General features: G+C 42.1%; 1 protein-coding gene across 2 annotated transcripts; it reads right to left on the bottom strand.

The window, feature by feature from the left end:
• Positions 1 to 44: 44 nt before the first annotated feature.
• LOC100693919 (adenylate cyclase type 2) lies at positions 45 to 25,535 on the bottom strand. Of its 2 annotated transcripts, XM_005463909.4 has the most exons (27): positions 25,221 to 25,535; positions 22,282 to 23,541; positions 19,897 to 20,094; positions 19,536 to 19,697; positions 16,937 to 17,086; positions 16,030 to 16,184; positions 14,409 to 14,520; positions 14,164 to 14,291; positions 12,180 to 12,338; positions 11,943 to 12,102; positions 11,005 to 11,142; positions 10,792 to 10,817; positions 10,648 to 10,701; positions 9,623 to 9,686; positions 9,410 to 9,507; positions 9,225 to 9,309; positions 8,469 to 8,606; positions 7,417 to 7,494; positions 6,913 to 7,088; positions 6,426 to 6,510; positions 6,178 to 6,336; positions 4,765 to 4,911; positions 4,541 to 4,648; positions 4,219 to 4,333; positions 3,845 to 3,969; positions 1,273 to 1,449; positions 45 to 1,050 (listed from the first exon to the last, which is right to left on the bottom strand). In XM_005463909.4, the coding sequence occupies exons 2-26, from the start codon at positions 23,185 to 23,187 to the stop codon at positions 1,315 to 1,317; spliced, it is 3,861 nt and encodes a 1,286-aa protein (XP_005463966.1). In that variant the 5' UTR covers positions 23,188 to 23,541; positions 25,221 to 25,535; the 3' UTR covers positions 45 to 1,050; positions 1,273 to 1,314. The 2 variants fall into 2 exon arrangements, with proteins under 2 accessions (XP_005463966.1, XP_005463965.1); XM_005463908.4 differs by having other exon boundaries at positions 45 to 1,449.
• Positions 25,536 to 25,882: the final 347 nt, after the last annotated feature.

Raw genomic sequence — 25,882 nt, forward strand, 5'->3', positions numbered from 1 at the left:
CACGTAGGAAGCTTCCACACACACACACACACCACAGAGACACATCAGTTTTTATTTTTTATTAGCTTATAAATAGAGTGAATTCTTCCATTTACACAGAAATACACATCCAAAAAAAAAAGAAGATGAAGAAATATTCCGAGCACAATCAGAATAGGATCCTTCAAAACAAAATAAATCTTTTTAAAGTGCAAAATTTCCAAATGTGCATCATGTGACTCTTTTTTAATGGCGTAATTATACTGATATTCTGATGTTTTACAGCATAATTAATGACAGCTATGGGCCACACTGGATAAATAAATCATATTTCAGAGTTACACGGTTTCATTAAATCTCTCTGGCTCCAGCAGTGAGGACATATGACCAGCCAGTCCTTATTTTTTTCAGAATTTCACAATAAAAGCACAGGTTAGAGAATAATAACAATAATACTAAAAAAAATCACAAAAATAAATACATTTTACACAAATATTTTTCGTTCCTATCCCATGGAACAGCTTGTGATTCCCTCAGGTTGAAGCAAAAATATTACCAAACCTGTTTCCAGCTGCATATATATAAACCCTCTTCACTGGCGTAGCTAAAGTTATGAGCAGTGCCAGTGTTTTTCCTTCAATGACGAGTCATTATATCCGAAGACAGCAAATGCAGCAAGACAGTAAAAAAAACAAAAGTGAAAAATGTAAAGATATCTGAGCTAAAACCTAAATGTCTGTAGTGAAAAACATAAATAACCTAAAATAAAATCCTCTAAATGTAAATCCTACATGATCCTTCATATAACAGCAGTGATCTTTGGTACCTTATAACTTCACGCACAAGTATTGTGTGATTCAGCCATGACCAATGTACCAAAAAAAAAAAGAAGAAAGCATATTTCATTTAATGTTTTCATAATAATACAATGAAAAGTGTCTGCAGCAGTTTCACATGATAACACAGATTCAGTACAGAAACAGTAGGCAGCACGCGTGGAAAGCTCCCTGCTTTCGGTTGCTTGCTTGCAGTTGCGCGCCTTCCTTTGACCAGTCTGCGGTGGCTTCTCTTCTGTGGATGTGAATGATTACTGGGTGTTAACCTTTGCCGTTATATCACATAGAGGCCGTGCAGGTGTCTATAATGACTGCCGGCCTGGCTGAACATACAGTGGTGTTCTATTTTAAGTCCTTCACACTGATTGTGTTTCTCCGTGTGGAAAAAGAAAAAAAGAAAACCCCAGAATGAGTCATGCAAGTGCGAGCCTGGCTGCTACAGACAAACAACAAGCACCTGCAGCTCGTGTCTGGGCCATGGCCTGCAGTGAAGGCTTTATCAGAAATCAGGAGACGTGTGATCTGTGTTAACAAAGAAGGTGGTGAGCTCCCCTTTCCCCTTCACATTCACTTTTCCTCTGAGAGTGACGCCGTATCCCACGGTCTGGACCATCTGGGACGTCTCCTCGGTCACCTGCGAGCCAGAAAATGACAATAAAAAGAGTTAGGTTGTGTGTCTCTCCAGGCACCTTTAAGCTGCTGTGCCAAAAAAAAAAGCACTTGAGGCAACAGAAAAGCACAAGAGGCAACGAGCTGCCAAGGCAGAGCTCACAGCTCAGTATGAAGGAAAAGATGGTGCCGTGCTGGAGTCACATTCAGAAAAGTCCTGACGCCAGTTATTTTGATTATATGAATCAGACCACGTCCTGTCTGAGCATCATACTGTCACTCAGCACGTCCAACCAATGAGGAGGGGAGTAGACATCAACGCCTTATTGTGACGAGAACCTGAGGGTCTCAAAGAAATGGACGTTCTTTTATTGCAACCAAGCGACTGTTTTGGGGGCTTTTTGCAATAAAATAATAGGCGATTAAGCTGATGGTACTACAGGACTTCCCCTCCAAACACACAGTCTGTGGGTCAGAACTGGCCCAGCAAATTTGTGTATTTGTGTCTATATGTGTGTATATATATATGCATATATACAGACATGCAGTAGATGCTTTCTGTTTGGATATCACAAATTTCTTTTTCTACCCACTTTTTTAAAAACTCTATTTAATTTAATCTTAAAAAAATCTGTTCTATACGCCTTAGATTTTGCTTCCAAAGAGTCAGACTTTCTTGTAATTCTTAAAGTGCTCTTGGACAATAGTTCTCCAGGTTTTATGAAGGTATTTTAAAGTTTTAGCTGAAATATCTTCTGCTTTTTCACTCGTTTTCAGTCCAGTCTTTTTGCCTTTTAAGAGTAATGTTTGTTGTTGGGCTTCACACTGACCTATGAATCCTTCAAGCATAAAAAAGACTGCTAACCAAAAAGCAAGGGACCAAATTTAGCCACTTTGTTACTAACAACCTGTTGTAAAAACACTCCATTTGTTTCAATTTCTTCAGTTGAATCCATGAAAAAATGCCAAAGATAACACAGCTTGTGTCACGGTTCTGGGTCATTTTGACCCTACATTTTGAGCTTCTTGTGTTTTGGTAATATTTTGTATTATGGTTTATGTTCTGGTTCACTAGTAGTCTCTGTTTAGTTCCTTGATGATTAGATTCCCTCTTGTGTCTTGTTTTTCTTGTGTTCCACTCTACGTTTTCCCCAGCCCGTCATGTCCCCTCTCGTCTGCCGTTCCTCCACTCCTCTGCCAAACTCGTGTGTCAGTCTTGCATTCCTTCATTTCGTGTTTTATTGTGAAGGTCTTATGTTCCGTGTTCAGTGTGCTTAGTTTAGCTTCCCTGGTCTCGTGTCTAATTTGTCTCAGCTGTGTTCCCCATGTGTTTTCTGTTCCCTCGTCGTTGTACTGTGTATTTAAGCCTCTGTCTCCCTCTGTCCAGTGTTGCGTCTCCTTCGTTCCCTGCCGTGCACATGGCAGCTTGACATACATGAAATAGTGTGTTTGCACCAACAAGGTGATTCTCAGGGAGCTATTAGCTAAAAACTTGGCATATCTCAGCCTGATGAGCAGGGTGTCCTTAAAATACTGAGGAAACTGGACAAAGGAAGAAGTTGCAGGCCTAGAAAACCATTGATTTCTTATCAATGGTATTTATTGTAGTGTTGTTGTGTGGCATTCTTACCAGAAAACTAAAAATGCCCCCCAAAAACACACTGATGTTAAGAGAAAAGTCTGAATTTGTTTTGTTATCATTTTGCTTTGAAGTAAGCGCTATGAAAGACTGGGAATGAATGAATGCACTGCACTGCACTTAAATATTAGAAAAGAGGAGGCCACAAATCCACTGAATTATTTTTTTAAATATATTTTTTTCTATTTTCTTTGTTATTTCTTATGTTAATCATGGTGATATCTGGCTTACAGGGGTGTAGCAATTCCCCCAAACCATCATTTAGTAGCTTCATACTTCAGTTTTCCTTTAGAGCAGGCGAATAGCCACAAATACATTGGGGAAAATAAAAATGTCCTTTTTATAGGCCTGATTCCATCATGAACAAAAATAATGTCCATTACAATTTTATTAGATTTTTTTTCTATCTAATAAAACTTCTTTGTCGCTTTTACCTTGAAATATTTGTTTTGTCGTATTGTTTTATGTTATTTTATTGAGCTATATAGTTTGCTCTTCTTCTATAAGCTATTTCATTTTAGGCTGTGTTTGATTTGTAGCCGCTGTAACAAAGGACTTTCCTAACCTTTGAGAGTCAGTAAATAAAGTTTATCTTATCTTACTGAATAATATTGAAACTTTCATCAGACTGGCGTCCTTTAATAAGGCATTAACACCTTTACAAACATCAATAAATCACCATACAATACTTTATTATCATATTATAGGCTTGTTACACCACATCCATCAAACACTGGTGAGAGAAACAGATTCAGGATATATTCAAAAAAACAAAACTGACCTGGATCTTGTCCAGTACTCCTGTGCTCTCCATCCTGCTGGCCACGTTAACAGAGTTCCCCCAGATATCATACTGAGGTTTATGGGCTCCGATAACTCCTGCAATCACTGGGCCGTGGTTGATCCCTGAAGGTGAACAGCAGACAGAAATTATTTCATGGTTTTCAAGACAGATCACGAATGTCTGAGGAGGTCAGATCAGCACCATCCATGCACCCGTGTTGTCTTTCTTTAAATCGTTTAGCTGTTTATAAAAATGAAAAAATAAACGGACATCATGCAAATGCAACTTCTGATTCGACTCTGAAAATAACAATGAATAACAAGACTATAAATAATCTGTAACATCTGCATTATTCTTCTGCAGAGACTCACCGATCCTCAATTTGAAGCTGTTAAAAGAGTGTGTGTTGATGTTTTCCAGTTTGGCCATCAAAGCGATGGCGAACTCCACCATGGAGCGCACATGGCTGTAGGACATGTCACATTTCTGTAGGGGGAGCCAGAGATCACAGTATTCAGTCAGAGGGTGCAGTTTGTTTACACTTTAAAAGCAGACCAGAAGACGGCTTTGCAAGCCTGGATTTGCAAATCCAAATTCTTTTCTTTAGTATGTCAGTCATCCTGTGCGCAACCTGCAGGTAATGACCTACTCAGCATGGTGATAACCTAAAGCTGTGACTTCAGGGTCACAAACCTTTCTTTCATCCCCCGGAGCCAACTGTGTCAGCCCTGCAGCGGCCATGTAGGTGCTGCCGATGGTCTTAATCTTCTCCACCGAGGAGAACTTGGGCTTTGAAAGAAGCTGCGGGAAAGAGACACAAAGAGGAAGAGAGAGTGAGAAAGAGGCAGAAAAGACAAAATGTTCCAGCAGGCTGGCGCTGACAGCAGCAGGACTTCCCAGCGTCAGCTTCCTCATACCTCATCGAAGTCTGATATGATTTCGTTGAGGAATCGCAAACACTCCAGGCCGTCTTTGTTTTCGCTCGTCTCATTGTAAAACTCCTTGAACTGAGGCACCGATGCAAACATCACGCACACGCAGTCATATGACTGACTGTACAGGTCCTGAAAGGAGGTAAAATAAAATTATGATTAAAAAAATAATTCCAGGATAAGCATATTTTCATCTAATTTGCATGCAGGAGCCTTCAAAAGTCAAACCTGTTCTGCTGCTTTTTGCACGTGAAACTCCGAAAAGGTTTCATAACTCGAAACTAACATGTTGGTGCAAACACTCAACTCACTCAACATCCAAATATCATTGATTTTTTCCCTCCACAGTGGATCTGCTTTCAGACTAACTGCTCTCAAATATGGCTGATTGAATGATTGAGAATTAAAACCAGTCTAAGCACTGTTTCTGAGATTGTTGTCTACTCTTTCACTGTATGATGTCAAACAGAGTGGACATCCATAATATGGCCATCTCAGCCAAGAATGCCCCACCCACCTATCGTTCACAAACCTTCTGTTTGCAGGGGACAGCCAATCAGAAGAAAACTGGCTTGAAGGCAAACGAGATAAAGCAGCTTGTCTTTGATAGAGGATGATCTGAGGAGCTGCACCAAAGCCCGATTAAGGACAAATATAGAGGCATGCAACCGACTAGATTTAAACTTTTATTGAAATTTTGGCTTCCAGTGACTCCAGGATTCTTATTTTGTCAACACATCCAGATAAAATTCGGTCACATTTATTCTCTTTTTTTCCCCATCAATCCATCCATCTTCTGTCACTTATCCAATTCAGGGTTGCAGGTGGGTGGCTGAAGCCTATCCAAGCTGCCACAGGGTGAGAGGAAGGGTACGCCCTGGACAAGTCACCAATCAGTCACAGAGACGGACAACCATTCACACTGATGGCCAATTTCGGGATCACCTAACCCCACTACCTGCATGCTTTAGACTGTAGCAGGAACCCGGAGAGAATCCACACAGACATGGGGAGAACAAGCTCCACACACAGAAAGACCAGATGGTGGATTTAAACGCTAAATCGCTAACCACTGTACCACCGTGCTGGTTTGTTAAAAATATTCCTTAAATCTATGTTCAACTGTGCCAAATAATCAAACAGGATAACTGATTTTTGCCTCAATCGAGCAGTTCTTGATAAATAAGAATTATTTTGAACTGTGAATCATGCAAAGCTCCAAGGACAAAAATGTGGTGCTGCAAATGGTCCTTACACGCCCACTTTAATATTTTATCATTAAATTCCTCGGAATGTCACACAGCGGAAGATAAATATGAATATCAGGCTCGTGCCCAACTGGATCTGTAATGAATAGGTAAAGGATAGAAGCTGTGCATTTGGGAATGTCTTACTTACCTGGTTATTGATGTTTTTGCCCATGAAGAAAGAGGCGACGTGAAGCGGCAAGACGTTCTGCAAGAGGAGCTTGTTGACGTTCTCCATGGTCTCCATCTCGTCTCTCTCTGTCTGGAAACAGCGCTCCAGCAGGAAATCTACACGGCAGCTCAGCTCATCCTGAGAGAGAAGCGAAGAAACACTGGTTTAAATCCGGATGTATAAATCACAGCACTTCCTTTGTTAAAGAAATTTGTGCGCACACTCACCTGTCTGGCCAGTATGATGCATACAATGTAAAAGATGGACAGCCAAATCCCAGACATGATTTGAGGGTCCTTCAGGACTCCGGGCCTGTGGAAAATCACATGCATGTTGTTATATTTAGAACCGTACAGACTTCTAACATGTTTCCATTACATATATGTTCAAAGACCAGTGTCTTGTATCACACACAGCCGATGGGGCCGGCGCCCCCGGGCGGGCCTCAGTCTATAGAAAGCCGATGAATAAGTAATGCTGATGTGAAACTCCAGACCACAATTCACAATCTGGACTCTCAGAGGTAGACAAAGGGTAGGAAATCCAACACTTTGGCTGGGCAAAGCACACTATGGCCCAGTTCCACCTCATCTCCTACACCCTCTCCCTGCACACTTTTACTTCCTGTGGAGGCTCATCAACATTCAGTGCTATGTTAAACCAAATAGCTTAAAACCAAAGTGGATAATTAAGCGAGAAGTGGAATGTACTCACTTGGAATCATTATAAAACAGTCTGATGAGGCAGCTTGATCTTGGCTCGAAAACATAGAGGAAGAGGGCGAGGTAAACCACGACAGCCAGCGTGAGCAGCAGTGTTTTCACAGACATGCACGTCCTGGTGAACACAATCACTCCCAGCATGGCCAGCAGGCAGCAGTACAGGTAATACTGCATGTTTGGACAGAGGGAGGTGGCAGGAGAAATATGCGAGTACAACAGATTAGGCGTGACTTGCAATACTTTGAGTGAAATGTTCGTATAAGTTCAAGCAGCTATGTTGCGCTCTATGCCAAATATCTTTCAGAAATGTGGGAGCTAAATGTCAAGTATTTTAGCAAAGTTCAAGTCTGTCCTAAAGACCAGAAAACAAGTCACATAGATCTATAAATAACAATGTTATTAAGAAATCTAACAAATTATCACATTGCCCTGAAGAAATTGTAAAGTACATTATTTAACATGTAATAAAGGCACAGTAAAACATTTATTAACTCACAGGCAGCGTGTAGAGTTTCAAACTTTCCAACTCTGTGTTGTTGACTATGCCGGTGCAGTTATTTCCAGGGAGGAAGTGCTGCAAGAAATTAAAATGTAAAACAGAGTGAAGAGGTTCATTTAGTTAATCTACAAAAGATCAACAATTATTTAGCCATAAACTGTTTTGTTATGAATTAATTTATAGCTAAACGCTATGCTGTGCCGAAGTCTTGAATCGCCCCTAATTTCTTTTTATTTTGTTAGGAAAAAGGGAATTAATTGCAGTGATTAATTGAAACCGATGCAAGCATGCTTTGAAATAAATTATATATGGCATATGCTGAGATCTGAGGGGGCTGTGAGGAGGCCAGTCCATGGCTGACAGTGTTTCACTGTGTGTTTTTCTATCCAGATATGCTTTTACTGCACCGACAGTGTGTTTGGGATCATTGTCTTGCTGAAAAGTGAAGCTATTGCCAATCAGACGGTATTGAATGGTGGATCAAAATCTAAAGCTTTTCATAATTTCATCAGTTTTAACAAGATCTCCAACAGCGCTGCAACCCCAAACCATGACAGTGCCACCACCGTGTTTTACAGATGGCCGTAGACACTGAGGAAAAATTCAAATTTGCATTCATCACTCCATCAGACCTGTTGTCACTGATTTTAAGTCCAGTTCTTGTGTAATTTGCATTACTTTCAAATGATGGTCATCTGCTGTAGATAGTTTTTTAGGCCTAACACATCTTGTTTCGTCCTCCAGTTTCCTCAAACTGGTCATTATAATGAGATATAGCAAGTTTTCAGCTCTTTGGGAATAACCTTGTTGATACAAAAACACAATTTTTCTGTTATCTTTCACATGTTTAATAGATTCAACTAAAGAAATGGGAACCAATGTGTTTATGATGAAAGGCTGTGAGTAGAAAGCAGAAAATGTCCTCTGAAAGTACAACGACCGGCCTGAAAATGAGTGAAAACGCAGCCGATGCCCAAAGAAAACTTTGGAAAAAAGTTGTTTTTTTACTCCGAGCCATTAATGGCAGAATGACGGATGAAGGAACTTACAAGGTTGAGCATGGCCATCAGCAGAGTGATGAGCACACAGATAATGATCACAAACAACCGCAGCACCGCCCTGGTGGAGACACCACGGGACAGCCCAGATATCCACTGGACACCCACCGGCATCTTGGAACGCCATTTCTGTGAAACAATAAAAAATTGCTCATTACGTCACCTATCTTAACATCTTGGCGATATTAGTAGCTATAGCTGTGCATGAACATGTGTCTGCATGTTGAGACGTTTGCACTTTTCATCCAAACTGTGAAGCACTATTTAATTCAATTAAACTGAATTCAAATCGTTGCTCTTGCCAGAATTAGAGTGAGATGATAACGTTGACAAAACTTGGTAAAAGTGAAGGGGTACTCTCATGCAAAGAGACTGAGCAGATGGACAGAGGTGCTGCATTACAAGCGATCCTACACATGATGTGGAAAACTCTTTGGAGAAATGTGTTAAACGTGTCTCAGCGACTGTTTACATTAAAAGCAAAGAAATATTTTTACATTCAGGCATTTATGAGAGTTGGTATAAGATTGGATGGTTTGGTTTTCATTGTTTTCTTTGCTTTTTTCTTGTATTAAAAATAAAAAATGCAGGACTAAATGTGCAAAAGCTCCTGTGTGTTCCTCTGGAGCCGTCAGTCAACCGTGAGGCTGCGCCAAACTGCAGGTGCACGTACGCGTGTTGGACTGTCGATAAAAGGCGGATCACCTGTTGATATGTATTAAACACAGCCCGCCTGGGTTTGTTTACCTCCAAGTATCCAGTGAAAGCAATGAACAAGAACACCACCATCACTGCAAAGGTCACACCGTAGGACACCGCCATCACGAAGTCCCTGTGGAAGAGTGAAAATTCATAGTTCACACCACTTTCTCCCCAAATAATAAAAGACGTGTGTGCTTGTGAGACGGCAAGCAAGAAACAGTATTACTCACCTCCTAGAGACCAGCATCTGGACGGTGAAAAGAGTCACGAAAATTAAACCTAAGCAGCTCATTGAGTGGTGCAAACCCTCCACTTCTGAAAAGCGGAACTGAAAACAAACAAACGAACAAAAAAATAGTGTAAATGGCTTAAAAATGCTTAATAGAACCTTAAACGTGCTTAAAAGTACAGTAATCTCATCTTTGACCTGAGAATGAATCTACCTGTTTCTCTAAGTTGATATCGTTGAACAGCAGAGTCAAACAGTTCAGCTTCTTTGCTCTCTTCCTGAATGAATGATTGGAAAACAATCAGAGGACGAATCACAGAAGCCAGAAATATTCAATAAATCAAGTTTCTTAAATTAATTTTAATGACTAACAGTCACGCATGCTTATGAAAAACTACATACAACCCCACAGGGTCCACAGGAGTTAAGAGGATAAGGTTGGAGTCGGGCGCTGTTAATGACAAATGTCCTTGATTAACTGAACATCAGCAGATGTCAGAGAACCTAATTTGGTGCTCTGGAGCAGACAGGTGTTTGTTAACACAAGGACATGATCTGACAGCAAATTCACCCTGAGGTCAGACCGTGCAATGTTCAGAGAAACTGCACAAAGCCCAGACTCTAACATTTAACATGTCAACTGAAGCCTGTAAAGTTCATGACAGCACAGTTAGAAAAAGACTGAACATGTATGGCTTGTTTGGAAGGGTTTCCAGGAGAAAGCCTCTTCTCTCAAAAAAGACCAGCTTAGGTTTACAAACCACAAGACTATTGGATCAATGAAAGACCAAAGTGTTGTGTTGTTTGGTCATATTGCACAGAGACAAATTTGGAGACAGCCAAACACAGAATATCAGCTGTGAAGCACGGTGGTGGAGGGGTCATGATTTGGGCTTGTTTTACAGCCACAGGACCCCGAACTCTTTTTACTAAAGTGTTCTATAGTCAGACGTGAGGCCATCTGTCTGTCACCTAAAGCCTGGCTGAAACTGGGTCAAGCAACACAACAATGGTCCCAAGCATTAATACTACATCAGAATGGCTGAAGAACAGAATCAAGGTGGTGCAATGACTCAGTCCAAGTCCAGACCTCAACTTGACACGAATGCTTAAGTGGGACCTTAAGAGAACTGTACAAAATTGTTCTACGAGCAGCTGAATCGTGGGGTGTACTGAGTTTTTCAGAGGACTGTGAAAACCGCTTTAACACTGAAGGAGCACAAAAACAACAAATCTTACCTCTTAATGTCCAGCGTGTCCAGTGATCCCCTAACACTGTTATCAATGACCAAACTGGGACAGAAAGAGGAACATGTTAGATAAACAACTAATGCATTTTTGCATGACTTCTCTCATGATCTTTGGTTAACTTTTGGTACTAACCAGTCGTCCTGTGAAACCGGTCGTTCCTGAATCAAACAAACATGAACACAGTGAGAAACAGACTGTGGGAACTAAAGCCATCTCACTCAAATGCACAACAAGTTAATAATGAAAAGCTGATTAGAGGCCAAGCAAAGACCCAGAGGTGATGTGACACGCTGCATTTCTGAGGGAGAAACTAAGCAGCAACAGCACAAATGCACAGATACGTACGGTGGTTGACTTCTTGGGCCGTCTGGCCTCGGGGTTGCTTAGGCCTTCGAAGGGGTTGACGCTCTTCCAGGACTGGAGGTACTGAGACATCCGGAGCGACGCTCGCTGCCTGTTCTCCCCTGGTGTAAGATGGTTGGGCTGAAATTGGGGCAAATATTACAGCTTAACATGATTTGAACTGTGATTCGTTTTCCTAACAGATACAATACATGCAACAGAGGGTTTCCAGAAGGGACACCGCTATCATCCAGGCTCTTCCTAACAGCTTTTAATCTAACAGCTTCCCTTTTTACACATAACGGTTTACACTGTGGTTGCTGTCGTGAAATTACATATTACGCCAACGTGTTGATTCCTTATGCTGGGCACAAACACAGCTGAAATTCCTAACATGGAATGAGGCACAACACGTTTGACCTTACCGTGCAGCACAAGACTCGAAAGATTCAATCTGGCACCTTCTCACTTTTAAAGAATTTTTTTAGTCACGGGTCATGTGAGCAGGAACAGTGAAGGGTATTTTCACGAGTATACTTAGAGTCCTTTTGAGATGATTTCCCCGCAGTTGTAAAGAAATTCACAAGAAGACAAACACGTGTTTTATTTGAAGTCAGAGGTTGGGATTTCCAAGGTTCGAGGAAATGAAAGGTGTTTTAGCTTGATTGGCTGCAGTATTTTAACATGAAAATTTAATGTGGGTATTAATAAGTTTACCAGGGATCAAAAATACCAAAAATAAATTTGACGGATAAAATAAAAACATAACACACTGTAAACTGAAAACCAAAGTAAAAGAAAAAAAACAAACAGTTTCTGCAAATATCTGTATTTACCACATAGTTTATATACTTGGAAAGGAGTAGGATGAAGTTCACATTTATTTGATATTTTTTGGAAAAAAAACCTGACCCGTGTCTCACAGACAGGCAGACACCTACCAATCCATGCCTCCTGGGAGGACGGTGTGGCTTCCTGGGGTCAATCACCAGGTATGTTTTTCTGCCCTTCAGAAGATGGTCCCGACTCCCCCCGTCCCCATCCTCAACTTCGTACGCTCCGTTCAAGTGTTGGAGCGTCTCCTCTGTGATGTGGACCCGCCTATAAATTAAAAGTAGAAATAATAAAAAACAGCTCAGAGTTTCATTATGTTTAAACTGACTTTAAGCCTCTCTCACCCAGGGAGACCTCCGGACTCCATGTGGTTGGCTAAAGTGACGTCATCTGACCACACGTCGTACTGCCACTTCTGCAAGCCAATTACGCCGCAGAGCACGTTGCCCGTGTGAACGCCTACTCGCATGTTGATCTGCACCCCGGTTGCCTCTCGCAGGTTACTACAGGGAAAAAAAGGTATGAATGAAATCAGAAAAGTTCAGCCCTGATCATTTGTGGCACTCCTTGCTGTTTCGTCCACGGTGCTAAGAAGACAAGGAAAAGTACCGAAAGACAAATAAAACAATATATATAAGTGTGTATATATAATATATACATCGCTTCAAAGAACTTTCAGTAATACAGAGAAAACCCCAACAATCAGACAGCCTCCTGTGAGAAAGAACTTGGCAACAGTTGGAAGGAAAAACTCCCAACCTGCTCCAGACTAGGTTATGTGTTCAGCATCAGTTACCATGGTGATTTAGCTAGGTCAAAAGAGAGCCATTTTCCTGACATGGAAAACTCTGACGTCAAGCTCGACACAGCTCGCTGACCTCAACAAAGGGCAGAGACGGAAAGACAAGTCAACAGATTAAAACAATGAGTGAGGGCGAAGTGGGAGAGGAAAGAAACACATGCGAAAGCAAACCTTCAAAGTAAAACGAGGAGCCAATGAGATTAAAGGGAGACGCAGGAAAATAAGAAGAAATCAAAAATCCAAAACATCCAGCACTTCCGTTCCTTTGTGTTTTATCTTTATAATTTCCATTGTGTGTGTTTTTGCTGTTTCCTTTTTGTTTGTTCTTTCATTGGGTTTAAAAAAAAAAATTAACCTTCTGTTTTGCTATTCTCTACTTCCACTTCCACTTTTTTACACTGTATTTTTGTAAACGGCCTGTATTTGTATTTCTATAGCGCTTTACTTAGTCCCTATGGACCCCAAAGCACTTTACACTACATTCAGTCATCCACCCATTCACACACACATTCACACACTGGTGATGGGGTGAGCTACATTGTAGCCACAGCTGCCCTGGGGCAAGGCTGCCGGACACTGGCGCCACCGGGCCCTCTGACCACCACCAGTAGGCAGCGGGTGAAGTGTCTTGCCCAAGGACACAACGACCGAGACTGTCAGAGACGGGGCTCGAACCGGCAACCTTCCGATTACAAGACAAACTGACAACTCTTGAGCTATGATCGCCCCATAAGTCCCAGTATTTTATTCAACTTCTGTTCTCGGGAACTACTAATGACTAATAAAGCTAAAAGCAACAAAAATAAGAAACAAAGCAAATACTTTGCAGAAGTAGCAACCCCCTGTTTGTGCAGTGAAACACAAGAAAAGATGGTGATGCAGCAGAAGAACATTATAATCTTATGTTAACGTATCCTTACTTTAAACAATAACCCACACTGACAGCCCTGTAAAAGCTGCTTTTGTACAAAATGCTGTTTTCAATTTATGCCTTAGAGGGGAAATCAAAAATGAAAGACTATTAAAATAACCCCCAATATTAATCTTCCCATCAGACTGACACATGACACTGTAATGTAAATTTATACACCTATTTTTATCCAAATAGTGAGCAATCTGTGCAAACAAAGCCAGATATTTCGACATTTCATGAACATTGTAGGACAAAATAACACAAGACCTGAGCAGCATCAGTGTATTATGGACTCTTTATAGTTGTAACGCTTCCACATTTTGCTACTGTATGCTCCCAGCAGCAGGATACAGTCTGCTTTCAGTCGTACATTTGAATATGAGCGTAACAAGCACAAAGAGGAAGTTACACAGGGTACATCACATGCAAATTCACAAAACTGACGTGCTTTACTTAGATGGAAAATTATTTTTGGCACGTCAGACATTTCAAACAAATGTAAAGCACATTTCCTTTTTTTTTTCTTACAGCTGTCTGTATGTGTGGAGAAAAAAAATCGCCTGATATCGACCTAAATATGAGTAAAACTTTAAATAACTTGAGATAAACTGACCTGATGGCAGTGCACATGTCCAGCCCCATCTTAACACAGTTCTTGGCGTGGGTGGGAATGGGGTCAGGCAGACCAGACACACAATAGTAGCAATCCCCCAGGATCTTAATGCGAAGACACCCATTTCTCTACATATGGAAAGAAAGGGACGAGAAAGTGAGTCCGGGAGGTCAGAGCTGACACAAAGCAAGTCTTTGTGGGGAAACCAAAGGGTTATTTCGGGGTGGGTGCGCTGGTATTCGCACCTTGGCGATCTCGTCGAATCTGCCGAAGAGCTTGTTGAGCACAGCGACCAGCTCTTCGGGTGTGCAGGTGCTCGCCAGCTTCGTGAAGCCCACGATGTCGGCGTACAGGATGCTACATGAACCCACACAGACAAACACACTACTTTACTTTAAGCCTTATTAATTGACACTCATCCATTCATTAAAGGATCTGTTCTATGCCTTAAAGTCCTTCTAAGCATCATAATCACTGCAAGCTACCCTCACATCTTCCCAATTCTGGCGACTAATGAATAAACTGCCTTCATCGTCACCTCCGAGGTTTCCACAAGCCTGCTACCAAGCCAAAATCAGGACTTGTAGATGTTTTATAAGCATTTAGATAAAACTGCTAAGATATCTTATCAGCTAACTCTTTTTACACACATAAGAACAGGTGTGTAAATGTTAAAGGTGTAGCCCTATTGTACAATCTAAATATAGACCTTATAAAAACATTACACGTAACACCGATGATGCATTTGGTCATAATTTGGTGAGTCTGAACTAATAGCATCCTGCGGTAATGTTAAAGAACAACGCAAATATCACATATATGACGCCATATCAAAGTTGGGGTTATGTGGTAACAAATGTTCATAACTCTAAGTTAAATGTTTTTCTAGATCAAAGTGGTTCACAACCACAGCGCTGTGTTTGTGTTGTCTTCAGGAAGGGGTCTTGTTCTCACGTCAGCATTATGTCATTTGGGCAGACATCAGACACAAACAGATGACGCTACTGCTACATTTGTTTGTGGAGGAGGAGGCGGGGGTGTAAACAGCAGGACCGTGTGCTGGACATTTTCACTGTGACCTCACCCATCCACTCCTGAATTTGAGACAATTTATTGCAGGCTTGCCAAACATAAGGCCCGTGTGCCGGAATCGGGCCGGTAAAGACTCCAATCCAATCTGACCCACTTTGGAAAAGGTGAAGGAGGGCGTGAATTTTGGACTTTTAACTGTATTCTCGTGAGTTTTGCAGCTTTTCTGACAGATAAAGGCCTGCTCTGTGGCCATTCACACCACAGCTAAACCAATTGCACGACAGATATGTTGCTGTTGATTTTTTACTATCTACTCCACAGAAAACAAACAACATTTTCTGTCAACTAACAAAAACCTGTTTATAATTACAGGTCAGTCTCATTAGTGACCACCCAGAGCTTTTTCTGATATTCACACATTTATTCCTATTAGATTTCTTTCATTTATTACAGCAGCACTGCTTTGTCATGTAAACCTTCTTTTTCTTATATTAAGACATCTCAGTAGTAGTTAAACTTCTTCTAAGGCAAGTTTCTGACCCCCTTAAGATCAGTGCATGTGTCCCATGATGCAAAATGAGCTGGACATTCCTGATTTCCTACTTTTGAAGTCCTTTTCTTGGTACATGTGTATACAGGAGACGAGCCCGTCCCATTAACCTGCTTGAAAATGTCTGCTGTCTCTTATTCTGACGTCTTCCACTGCCTATTTTTACATTTTAAGGACTTTGTGCACTTCTTGAGATAGTTAACCCCACCAAACATGAATAACAGAACGATATCACAGGCGACATCGCAAACGGACAATCAGCACCTTCTCCCGGCGCTGCTCACCTGACGTCTCTGTGCTGCCGTACATACAGGCTGTGAAAGTTGTTTGAGGTTGATTTATTCTCAACGTCGCTCTTGGGCTTCGACAGCCTGCTTATTACCTCCGACTTCAGCTCCACGGCGATGTACCGTGGCAACACGGACAGCAGGAGCTGCTCCTGTTGCCGGGGAAACAGACAGGACGGGGGTTACATTTGTGTGTGTGTGTGTGTGGAGAAGGTGGGTGAGGAGTTCACAATGGCTGTAAAAGAAAGAGATGGCCATCAAAAGCCTCCTTGAAGCGCTGCCATGTTTACTCAGTGGATCAAGTTTCATCTATTTGTTTACTTGCTGTAAATGGTTCCCATTCAGGCTCGCTTATTATATACGCTGCTCGACTTCAGACAAGTGAATGATTAATCTATTGGACTAATAGCAAGAAAAGAATACAGTGTCACGTAAAGAGGACTTTAATGAGAGCGATTACACTTAACGATTTTAAATTCAGAGTCAATTAAACGAGCTGCCCCCAAGAGGAATGGAGGCGTGATTAATTAATCAAATGATCTCATTTGTTTATTTTACTACTTTAGCTGTAGTATGGATTGAAGCACACTCTTGTATCTTTATTTTGGAAATTTCAAGCAGGGACGAAGAAAATTAACTTTCCGGTTCGTCACGCTGGCAGCAAAAGAAACATTTTAAAAGAATAATATTTTCTTGAAAGACAATAAAACGCTCCAAGCCAAAATCAATAAAGGGCGGGGTCAGATACTTCAGGTTTGTGTCACTCGTGTAAGCAAATAACTGCAATGTACGAAACAAAGGTAAGGAGAGCGGACGAATGCTCTACCCAAATGAAACGACAATGAAACGGGTCTGAATGGAATTCGGAGGCCTGATGTGAGTCACGTCTGTTTGAGAAGCTGACCTGCTGATATTTCTTTATTTCCTTCTGGGAGCGTATGGCGCTGAACTCCTCTCGCTTCTGATTGGATATCCGGAGGTCTTTCTCAGTCCTGTACAGGTGAAATACCCCCACGGCGTTCACGCACGCGAACAGCACAGCGTTCGCCACCAGCTGAGAGAAGAAACAGTCAGAGGAGAGGGGGTGGTTTATACTTTAGCTGTCCTCTCATATATGCTGTTACATGCAAATTAGAGACACAGAGCATGAGATACGTTTCTAACTGAGAACTGCAAACTGCACAGCTGCTTGCAAACACATTTAATTTGATTTGATCCATGGATCATGGGCATGAATGAGCGCCGTGGTAATTTTTGGACTTTTAATGATTTCTTTGAGCTGCTTTTTGTCCAGGGTGGAATGATTGTACGGCATGCATCTTTAATGACTTGAAAACAATAATTGGGTGCACAAGGTTAAACATATACTGGTCAAAAGTATACATACAGGCTCAAACATATACATGCAGTCACTTAAACATTTAGTGCCGAATGTTCTACAGTGTCTACTCACTAACGCCTCGTTAGTGGTCATGACCGTGGCGGTTTCCCTTTTGCAGCATAAAAATGATTTGTTTGATAGAACTAACTGAGAAGATCTAAGAAGGAAAGATTGTAAATTTACACAAGCTCATCGGTTTAAATGATTTTATGTAAGTACAAGTTATTCAATGTGTCACCACTTTGCCAAGACCTGAAAGAAGAGCCACGGATGTTCAGGAATAACCCACGAACCACCAAGGCTCAGGACTAACATGAAGTGGAAACTGCTGGAACACCAGCATCACTGTCCACAGTTTGAAGCCAGCTTTACATCATGGATTGAGAGGGCGCCAACCAAGAGACAAGCCCCTGCTCCAAAATCGACACCTTCAATCTCGACTGCAATTTGCAGCTCTCTCCACATGGACGAGCCAAATGCTGTCCGGAGAAAAGTTTTCTTGTCAGATGAGGCTGTCATGAATTGAGGAGCATGTATCCAAATACAGGCGGAAAAGCTGAGCTGAATAAACAAGAAACTGTTTACAGAAGCAGAAAAATCCCAAACCCCCAAAACAAAGTCCTTAAATCCAAATGCGGAAACAAGCAGGCAATATACAGGAAACAGAGGAGGAACAACAGTAAGACAAACACGCGCAAACAAAGGCTTTAAATAGACACGAGAGTTATCGGGAAAAACCAAACAGCAGGGCAATTAAGAACCAGGTGAACCTAAACCAGGACAGGAAAGGAAGGAAAACTAAACACAATGTACACGAGGCAGAAGACTAGCAAACAAAACAGAAGGGCAGCTAAGCCACTTACAAACAACTTGACATGAAGTAACCCTAGATACTGACCCCCCCCCGAAAAAAGAAACAAGCCAGAAACAACACTAACAAAATAACAGAACCCGAAACTTCAAAAGCTACAATAACTTAAAAATGAAAAAGAAACATTGAATAACAGAAATAGAAAGTCCAAAAGATTGAGCTACTTAGCCACAATGACACGAGCTATGTTTGGATTAATAAAGGTGACGCTTTAAAACCTGAGAACGCCGAACAATCTGTCAAACATGGTGGTGGTAGCATCACGCTCTGGGCTGTTTTGCTGTCAGTGATACTGGTACATCACACAAAGCGGATGTTTAATCAAGGAAGATGAATACTGAAATATCCTTCACCTTCCTGTCAGATCAACAGCTGGACAGCTGGTTTTGGATCAGATAGAGCAGGCTAACATTAAGCTTCTGGAAAGACCTTCAAAAGTCCCCTCGACCACCTTATTGAGGCCAGGGGCTACTTACCCTCACTAGCAGGCCTACCACTTATATTACTGCAGAGGTCCATGACCTTCGTAACGCACAGTTATTACTGCTTCTAGGGGATGCCTTCTTTGGGGATCTGCCAGGCCCGGGAGCCGCTGCCAGTCGCCATCCTCATTATGCTTAAAAGCCGGGTCTGTGCCAGGAAACCAACTTATTTAAATGAATTCTAGCGATTCTGCCAAGATGAGTAGTCATACATCTAGCCAGAATTATGCCAGAAGCTTGTTGATGGATACCAAAAGCGTTTTCTTGAGGCCCAACATGTCAAGAGACAGTAACCCAAATATTAGTGGGGGGGGGGGGGGGGGGGGGGGGTGTCTATATCCGACCCTTGAAATCCAAAAGAAATCATTAAAAGTCACGCACATGATGAGTGAACATGAACATCTGACTACAACTGCATGTGTTGAGGACTTCACTAAAAATAACAACGGGTGATTTACATTTTTCCAAAGTAACTGAGCCCTGTTGATACCGCTGTATCACTCTATTTGAATTTGAGGTTTGTTTTTTTTCTTTTCTGGCTCATGCAAAAGGAAGCATCTCTCTAGATGTGAATCTTATTTGCAAATATTTGCCAACATTTACATCTGAACTTCCAAAACACACACCAATTATAATTTCAGCACAACCAAATCCTTTTCATTAGAAAGAAATAGAGAAAAACAATTAATGTCACAAGAGGAAGGCTACCATGACCCTCGTGCCGTTAGAAACTACTTTAAATATATTCAAATATGACATGTGTGCGAACCTGCACAGCCAGATCTGGCGTCTCTGGTCTGGTGACAGGAACGTAGACGCTGATGATGATGACGTGCGAAACACTGGTCCCTATCCCGACCATGAGGGCCCAGGCCAGCGAGAGAGGCAGCACCGTGTACACGCTGAGAGAGAGGAAGAGGAAGAACGCCACCTAAGAAGAAAGAAACATGCAGCAATTTAAAGCTTATCCCATCTGTCCTGGGCGTCTTTTCACTTTTAATTACTCCCTTATTTCCCAAGGAGTTGCCACAGCGGATAGATGTGTATGTTTATTTGGCACAGATTTTACACCGGAGCCCATCCTGATGCAAGCCTCCCATTTATCTCGGCTCGGGACCATTGGGACTCACCTGTTCCCACGCTGTGACTTGTCCACCCGTGAAGATGAAGACCATCGCAGTGATGTACAGTATCCCCCAGACGAAGAGGGCCAGCGCTCCTCGACAGCGCCTCACTGTGGCCAGCCAGGGCAGGCAGACGAGCAGCATCGTGCTCAGGCAAAGAACAATGCTAACAATGGACAGAGCGCCCACATGTTCGATAATTGTCTGTGAAGAGACAGAAAAAGTGAAATAGTGCTTTAATGTCACCAACATCTCAGCTGTTTGAAAGCTTAAAAAATGCTCTAAAAGAAAACTAAATTGTCTGCTCCTGCACAAACTCCTGCACAGCATTAACACTGGCAGGGAAAGGAGTACTTCCTATTAATATTAATGCATTTGGAAGAGCTTACTTTGCTGTTTACTATATCCAAAAAACACCTGCCTGCTTAGCACAAAGGAGCAAAATTAAAATGCTTTTATTCATCAGACGTGAAAGCCGGGCTCAGCTTCAAACAGGTGGTGCCATGTTTTTAATCTGCTTCAGCCACAGGAAGTAAAGGTATTTTAATTTTCACAATGACAGGGAGGACTGGTTATTTTTAAAATGGAAATATTAGTTTTGACTAAATGTTATGGTCATCTATCCACCTTAAAAGTTAGTATTTGTAAATTAAACGGGAGGGAGATTAGCATGCTAGCTTGGTGATGCATATGCAGTGTGCCGCTAGCGTTAGCACTAAATGCTGCCGTGCAAACACAAGACTGGACAGTATTCTGACTCAAATGTAGGTCTATGTGTTTTAGAGAACATAAAGTGAATTGAAATTCACGAGTACAATGAAAAGAAGTGCTTTCTCCTTTATCATTCTTCTGTTAGAGGGATTATATAGCTTAGCTGGGCTATAAATGAGAAGAAAAATCTGATTATATTTTATTTAACTTCTTAGACGTCTTTTAGACCTCAAAACAGAAAACTTGTTGAGTAGGTAAAAGTGAATAGTGAATGTCTGAATGTGAAAGCCTTTGTTCAAGCCTAAAAAGGTGATTAATCAACTTTCTTTCTCTTTCCCCCCAAAATTTAGATAGAAAGGGAAGGCTTTGTAAATACCATTAACCAAAATTATACCTTGTATATGTGTACATTTTATCTTGTATAGTATTATTGTTCTTTGGATATACTGGATCTATTTATTCCTGCTCTGTCCAATCTGCTGCTGTAATGATATGAATGTACCTATCTATCTAACATCTATGGGACTAATAAAGCATATCTTAACTTATCTGATCTTATCTTAAAGTGATAAAAAAAAAATTTTCAAATAATTTGACGTTTTATTTTTATTGTATTGTCTGATACGATACACACGGGTTCTTACAGATCACCCTTTTTTAGAGACAGAAAACTACTTAAAACAGACTTTTCAAAGGCAGGTACTTGTATGTACTGCTTTCATGTACAACAATGACTTGCAACAGTAAGAAGTCATGCGGTCTAAATGAAGTGCAGCAGGAATGCTGTTGCGTTTTGGTGAAACAGGTTTAATCCTCCATTTTCTTGGTGCCGCTGGCTGTAAGATTTCTCCCTTGCTCGCGCTCATATTGATAATCTCAAAAGTGGTGCAGCAGAGATAGATTATTGAGGTAGTTCTGATCTTTTCTTTTAATTCTTTGGCATCTCAGTGTCAAACACGTGATTTGCATTTATCTGACTCTATATGCTGGCTATATTTTGCTGCTTTAGGCCTCAGTCACAGGCCTCAGCCCAGAGACCAGTCATCAACCTATTGGTAACCATCTGCTCACTGGAGGAAAGTGTGCATTCCCCAAATGGTTGGTGAGTGGTTGCTCGAGGTTGCAGAGCAGAGGCTAATGTAAATCCTCCTTGCAAAGTTTTGTCTAGCAGGTTGCCTGCAGAAGAACAGGAGGAGTGGAGAATACAGATTGCCCACAGAGCATCTATAATTAATAAGCTCAACACAACAGTTATCACCCAGTGAGAGACAGAATTTACATGCTCATAAACAAATAAATGTGCTTACTGTTTACTGAACTCTAAGAACTTTTAATCGCTCAGCCTATCACACCTTGATGGATGCATTTTGGGGTAAAGTATTTTGCCCTGGGAAACTTGGATTAAAATAGCCATCAATGAGGCTACTCAGCGTTTTGGTCTGTGTATCTGGAGTGGGTGTTATGTTTTCTGATCTACAATTTTAATCACATTTTGCACTAAAGAAACTACAGATCCACATGCTTTTATTTTGGAAACAACAACTGTGTGTGATGTGGACATCTACCACCCTCTTGCATCAAATTCAGACATAAAGGGACCAGGAAACAGACCTCTGGTGCTCAGTGGGGTGCATTTCCTAAACTGAACCATGGCAGGTAAGTGTTCACTTTAATTCTCACCCTTGTGGTGGCGAGGACGATGATGATGACCAAACTGAAGACCAATGTCAGCACCAGTCCAGACACCATTAACGGAGTCTCCTCCACGCACTGCAGACAAGCCCTGTGGGTGGCCTGATAGCAGCAGCACACGCCCTCTATCACAGTCTGCCTGGACAGGTTGCTCCGTCGGTCGTCGTCTGGGTCATCTTCGTTGGCCCACCTGACGTCGATGCTGTCCCCGGATTGGCTGGCCCTGGGGGAAACACTGGGTAATTCTGGCGAGCTTCCGCTCAGTGAATTTTTAGTTTTTGCTTTAGCAGTCTGGTCAGTTTTAGAATCGATGCTATAGTCATCCTGAGTGTTTTTAGGGGTTTGCTCAAGCTGAGAGGTGTTCAAGCTGGATTCAGAAAGATTGATGGGAGAGATCCGGCTAGCCTTTTCGAATACGTTTCCATCGAGCTCAGACAGCTCTTCGTCACAGGAATCGGCGCTTAAACTCGCGCCGCCGTAACCGGGGAGGGATTTTGAGCTGCCATAGTCCGAATCACTGCAGCTGTTCTTTTGCATCGAAGCCCTGCTGTCACTTTGTAGCTTATCACGATCTGCACCTGCTCCCCTTACCAAAGAGTTGGCTTTGTTTGGTTCGGGGGCCTGTGCAGTTTTGGCCACTCCCACCTCTACGGAAACCTGGGATGCACTGAGTCCTGACTCGCCTCCGATGACGAGGCTGCCTGTGCTGCCATTTCTGCTTTTAACAGAGCGCTTTAAGTTGTCTGTGAAGTCCTCCAGCTCAATGATGTTGCGCCCGCTGACTTTGCCCTCCCCGTCGTTGGAGACGACAACAATATTTGGCACCAAGGACAGCTGCGAAGCTTCTGCTCCAGGCTTCCCCTCGGCCTGGATACCTCGGGACTCGTCTGGCATGGTGACCCAGTGTGAGTGCGAGGGCTTTCGCAGTCTGCCAACCTGTCACTTTGCTTTTCCCTGTTTGCCTGTCAGCTCCTCTGCATGGCAAAAACACACTAGAACAGTGTTTGTTTGTCTTTACTTTCCCTTGTCAGGTGCTGTTAACGTCTGAGCAGCAAGGAGAAGAGTCAGAGAGTGTTTCAGAGAGAGTCCAGCTCCTCTGTTTTCAGCACTCTGCAAGTCAGGCGATGAGGCTGAAGACGTTCCCTCTGGATGTGTTACGGACCCAAAGATTGCCGATAAGGAATCTTAAACTGCAAGATAACCTCTTTAGATGAGCTCTGATCCATACTGGGAGGACGAAGGGTCTCCCTGTCAACAAGAAAAACACAGAAAGACCACACATTCAGCAAAGGTTAAACCAAGACAAACCTTCACCTTCAGCTTACAAAGCCTGATAGCACTCAGTTTGTACCTGCCCTCAGTTTTAATGCTATTTTAATGACCGACTTCTTCTAGTCATTTCCCCATTATGCAAAAAAACTTGTTAGTCTGGCTGCAGGCGCTTCCCCAGTTACACACTCATGCGTTCACCCTATTCAGGTGTGTACTGGAATGACAGGCAGCTGACGCACCCGCTGAGCATTGGAAACATTTTTTCAAGCCACCACCTAGATGCAGTGGTTTGCTCTGATCTGCCTCTTCCCCTTTCCTCTGATCTCAGTTTGCTAAACACACACACACACACACACACTGTATCTGATCAGTGTGCAAAACACCATGACTGCCACTTCCAAGTCCCCATCAATTCACAGATTAAAATATCCTTTTAATCTGTCCAGTCTGCTGCAAAAAAATACATCAGATATCAGATTTAATAGCAGAGTCATGGAGGGATTACCCAGTAATTCATCTGATTCAAAGCGCTCACCTTGACCAACCTGCACCCGGCGCAGGAGGTCAGCTTTAAGCCGCACACTTTGAGATTGAATGACAACAGCGTGGTTTCTTTCATACGCTCTCTAACACAGGAGCACTGTGTCTGCTCATGTGGCAGAGACAGCGCAGTTATTGTTCTTACTTTGTGGTCCTTTTCCCATGCCCGCTGGTTTCACTACTCTATTCTGCGTGTCTGTGAAGCACTTTACAGAAAGAAGAAGGGGCTTTCCAAGAAAGTCAACGCAGGGACAGATACCTAGTCCAGGTTCTCAAAAATGTGTAAAAGACTATTTCATAGTTACGATTGACGGTTCATAAAAATGTACAAAACAGGATCTCTTTAAGATGAAAACCAACTTTGGAAACTCTTTTTAATCAAATGGGAGTTTTTCTTTTACACTTGAAGGACGCTTAAAGCCATTTGTTTAAACCATCTTTTTTAGGTTACATAACACAGAAAGGCTGTTTGACAGCTTACAAAAAATCTCGTTACAAAATTATTTTAAACTTAATTCTGTGTGCTGAATGCCACATAGTCGATCCATTGTCTTGTTTTCGTTGGTCACGCCAAAGAAAGTCCCCCAATTTAATGATTTCTCGCATAAGTTCAAGGGCAGCTGGTGAAGTTTAGAAAGAGCCTCCCACAGAGAGATTTTACCTACACGGAAAACCTGGAAATCAGAGTTTGTAGAGAGCTTTAAAAGCAAATTCAGGCAAAAAAAAAAAAAAAAAAAAAAAAAAAAGACAAAAGGGGGAAGGTAACAAAGCCATCTGTCTCTGTTTCTGATGGATGATGGAAGCAAGTTTGTCCGAGTTTAATAAACTGGTAATTGGCTAAACAGAGAGGCATAAAATATTAAGAATTAAATACTTTATCAGGACTGAGAACAGTTTAAAATAGGTCTATCCGTTTGGCGTGCGTTTCTTGCTTTTGTTGGGTGGTTATTGTCGCTTTAAAACCTATTTAGCTGTAATAAATTAAAGCGGCGACGTGAACTGTGCGTCAAGGCGGAAAAAAGGCGCTTTTTGCGCATTAACATCTGCGCTACAGTTACGAGGATTAATCGATTTAAACGGCGTCAGTGTGTTAGAAAGACAGGTGAGATTCTTACCTCATTTTTAAATGATGTTAACGTCTCACTCACTGTCACTTACAGCCTTAGATCCCTCACACACGATAAGCCTCATTTCCCTCTTTACGCGTAACTTCCTCCCTCATCCACGGAGCGCTCGCACGCAGGCTTCACTTTCACAGAAGGTCACAAAAAATAATAACAAAATAAAAAAGGTGAAAAATATCCTGTGAAATTAGTCCTTTCTTTTCAAGAACAGACGTCAGAAACTTGCTGTATGTCTGTGCGCACCGAGCGACCGCTGGATTGGTTCTGGCGCGAGGCAGGCAGGTGAGCGGGGGCGTGTGTGAGCACGCGAGGACGAGCGCTCCGGTCAGGCAGCAGCAGCTATGCAAATATGATGAAGGTAAACAAGAGGCAGAGACGGGAGGACGGGTCAAAGGTCAGGCTGCAGGTGTGTCGTGTTTTCCTCAGCGGTCCTGCGTGGAAGCTGAAGATCTGACGCTGTGTCAGGGTTTTAGAGGCGATGCTGGCTAATGACAGAGCTGCAGTGAACCTTACTGTTTTCAGCACAGCAGACCTCAGCTCCGGAGTTTTGGATTCTTGTTTAAAATAACTGAGTTCTGATTCCTGTGTGGATTTCACAGCTGTTCCTTTCCCCCCCAAGCTAGTGATTCCAATGTTTAGCTTTTGCAATCTTC

This window comes from Oreochromis niloticus, linkage group LG3 (assembly GCF_001858045.2).
Source record: "Oreochromis niloticus isolate F11D_XX linkage group LG3, O_niloticus_UMD_NMBU, whole genome shotgun sequence".
Lineage (NCBI taxonomy): Eukaryota > Metazoa > Chordata > Actinopteri > Cichliformes > Cichlidae > Oreochromis > Oreochromis niloticus.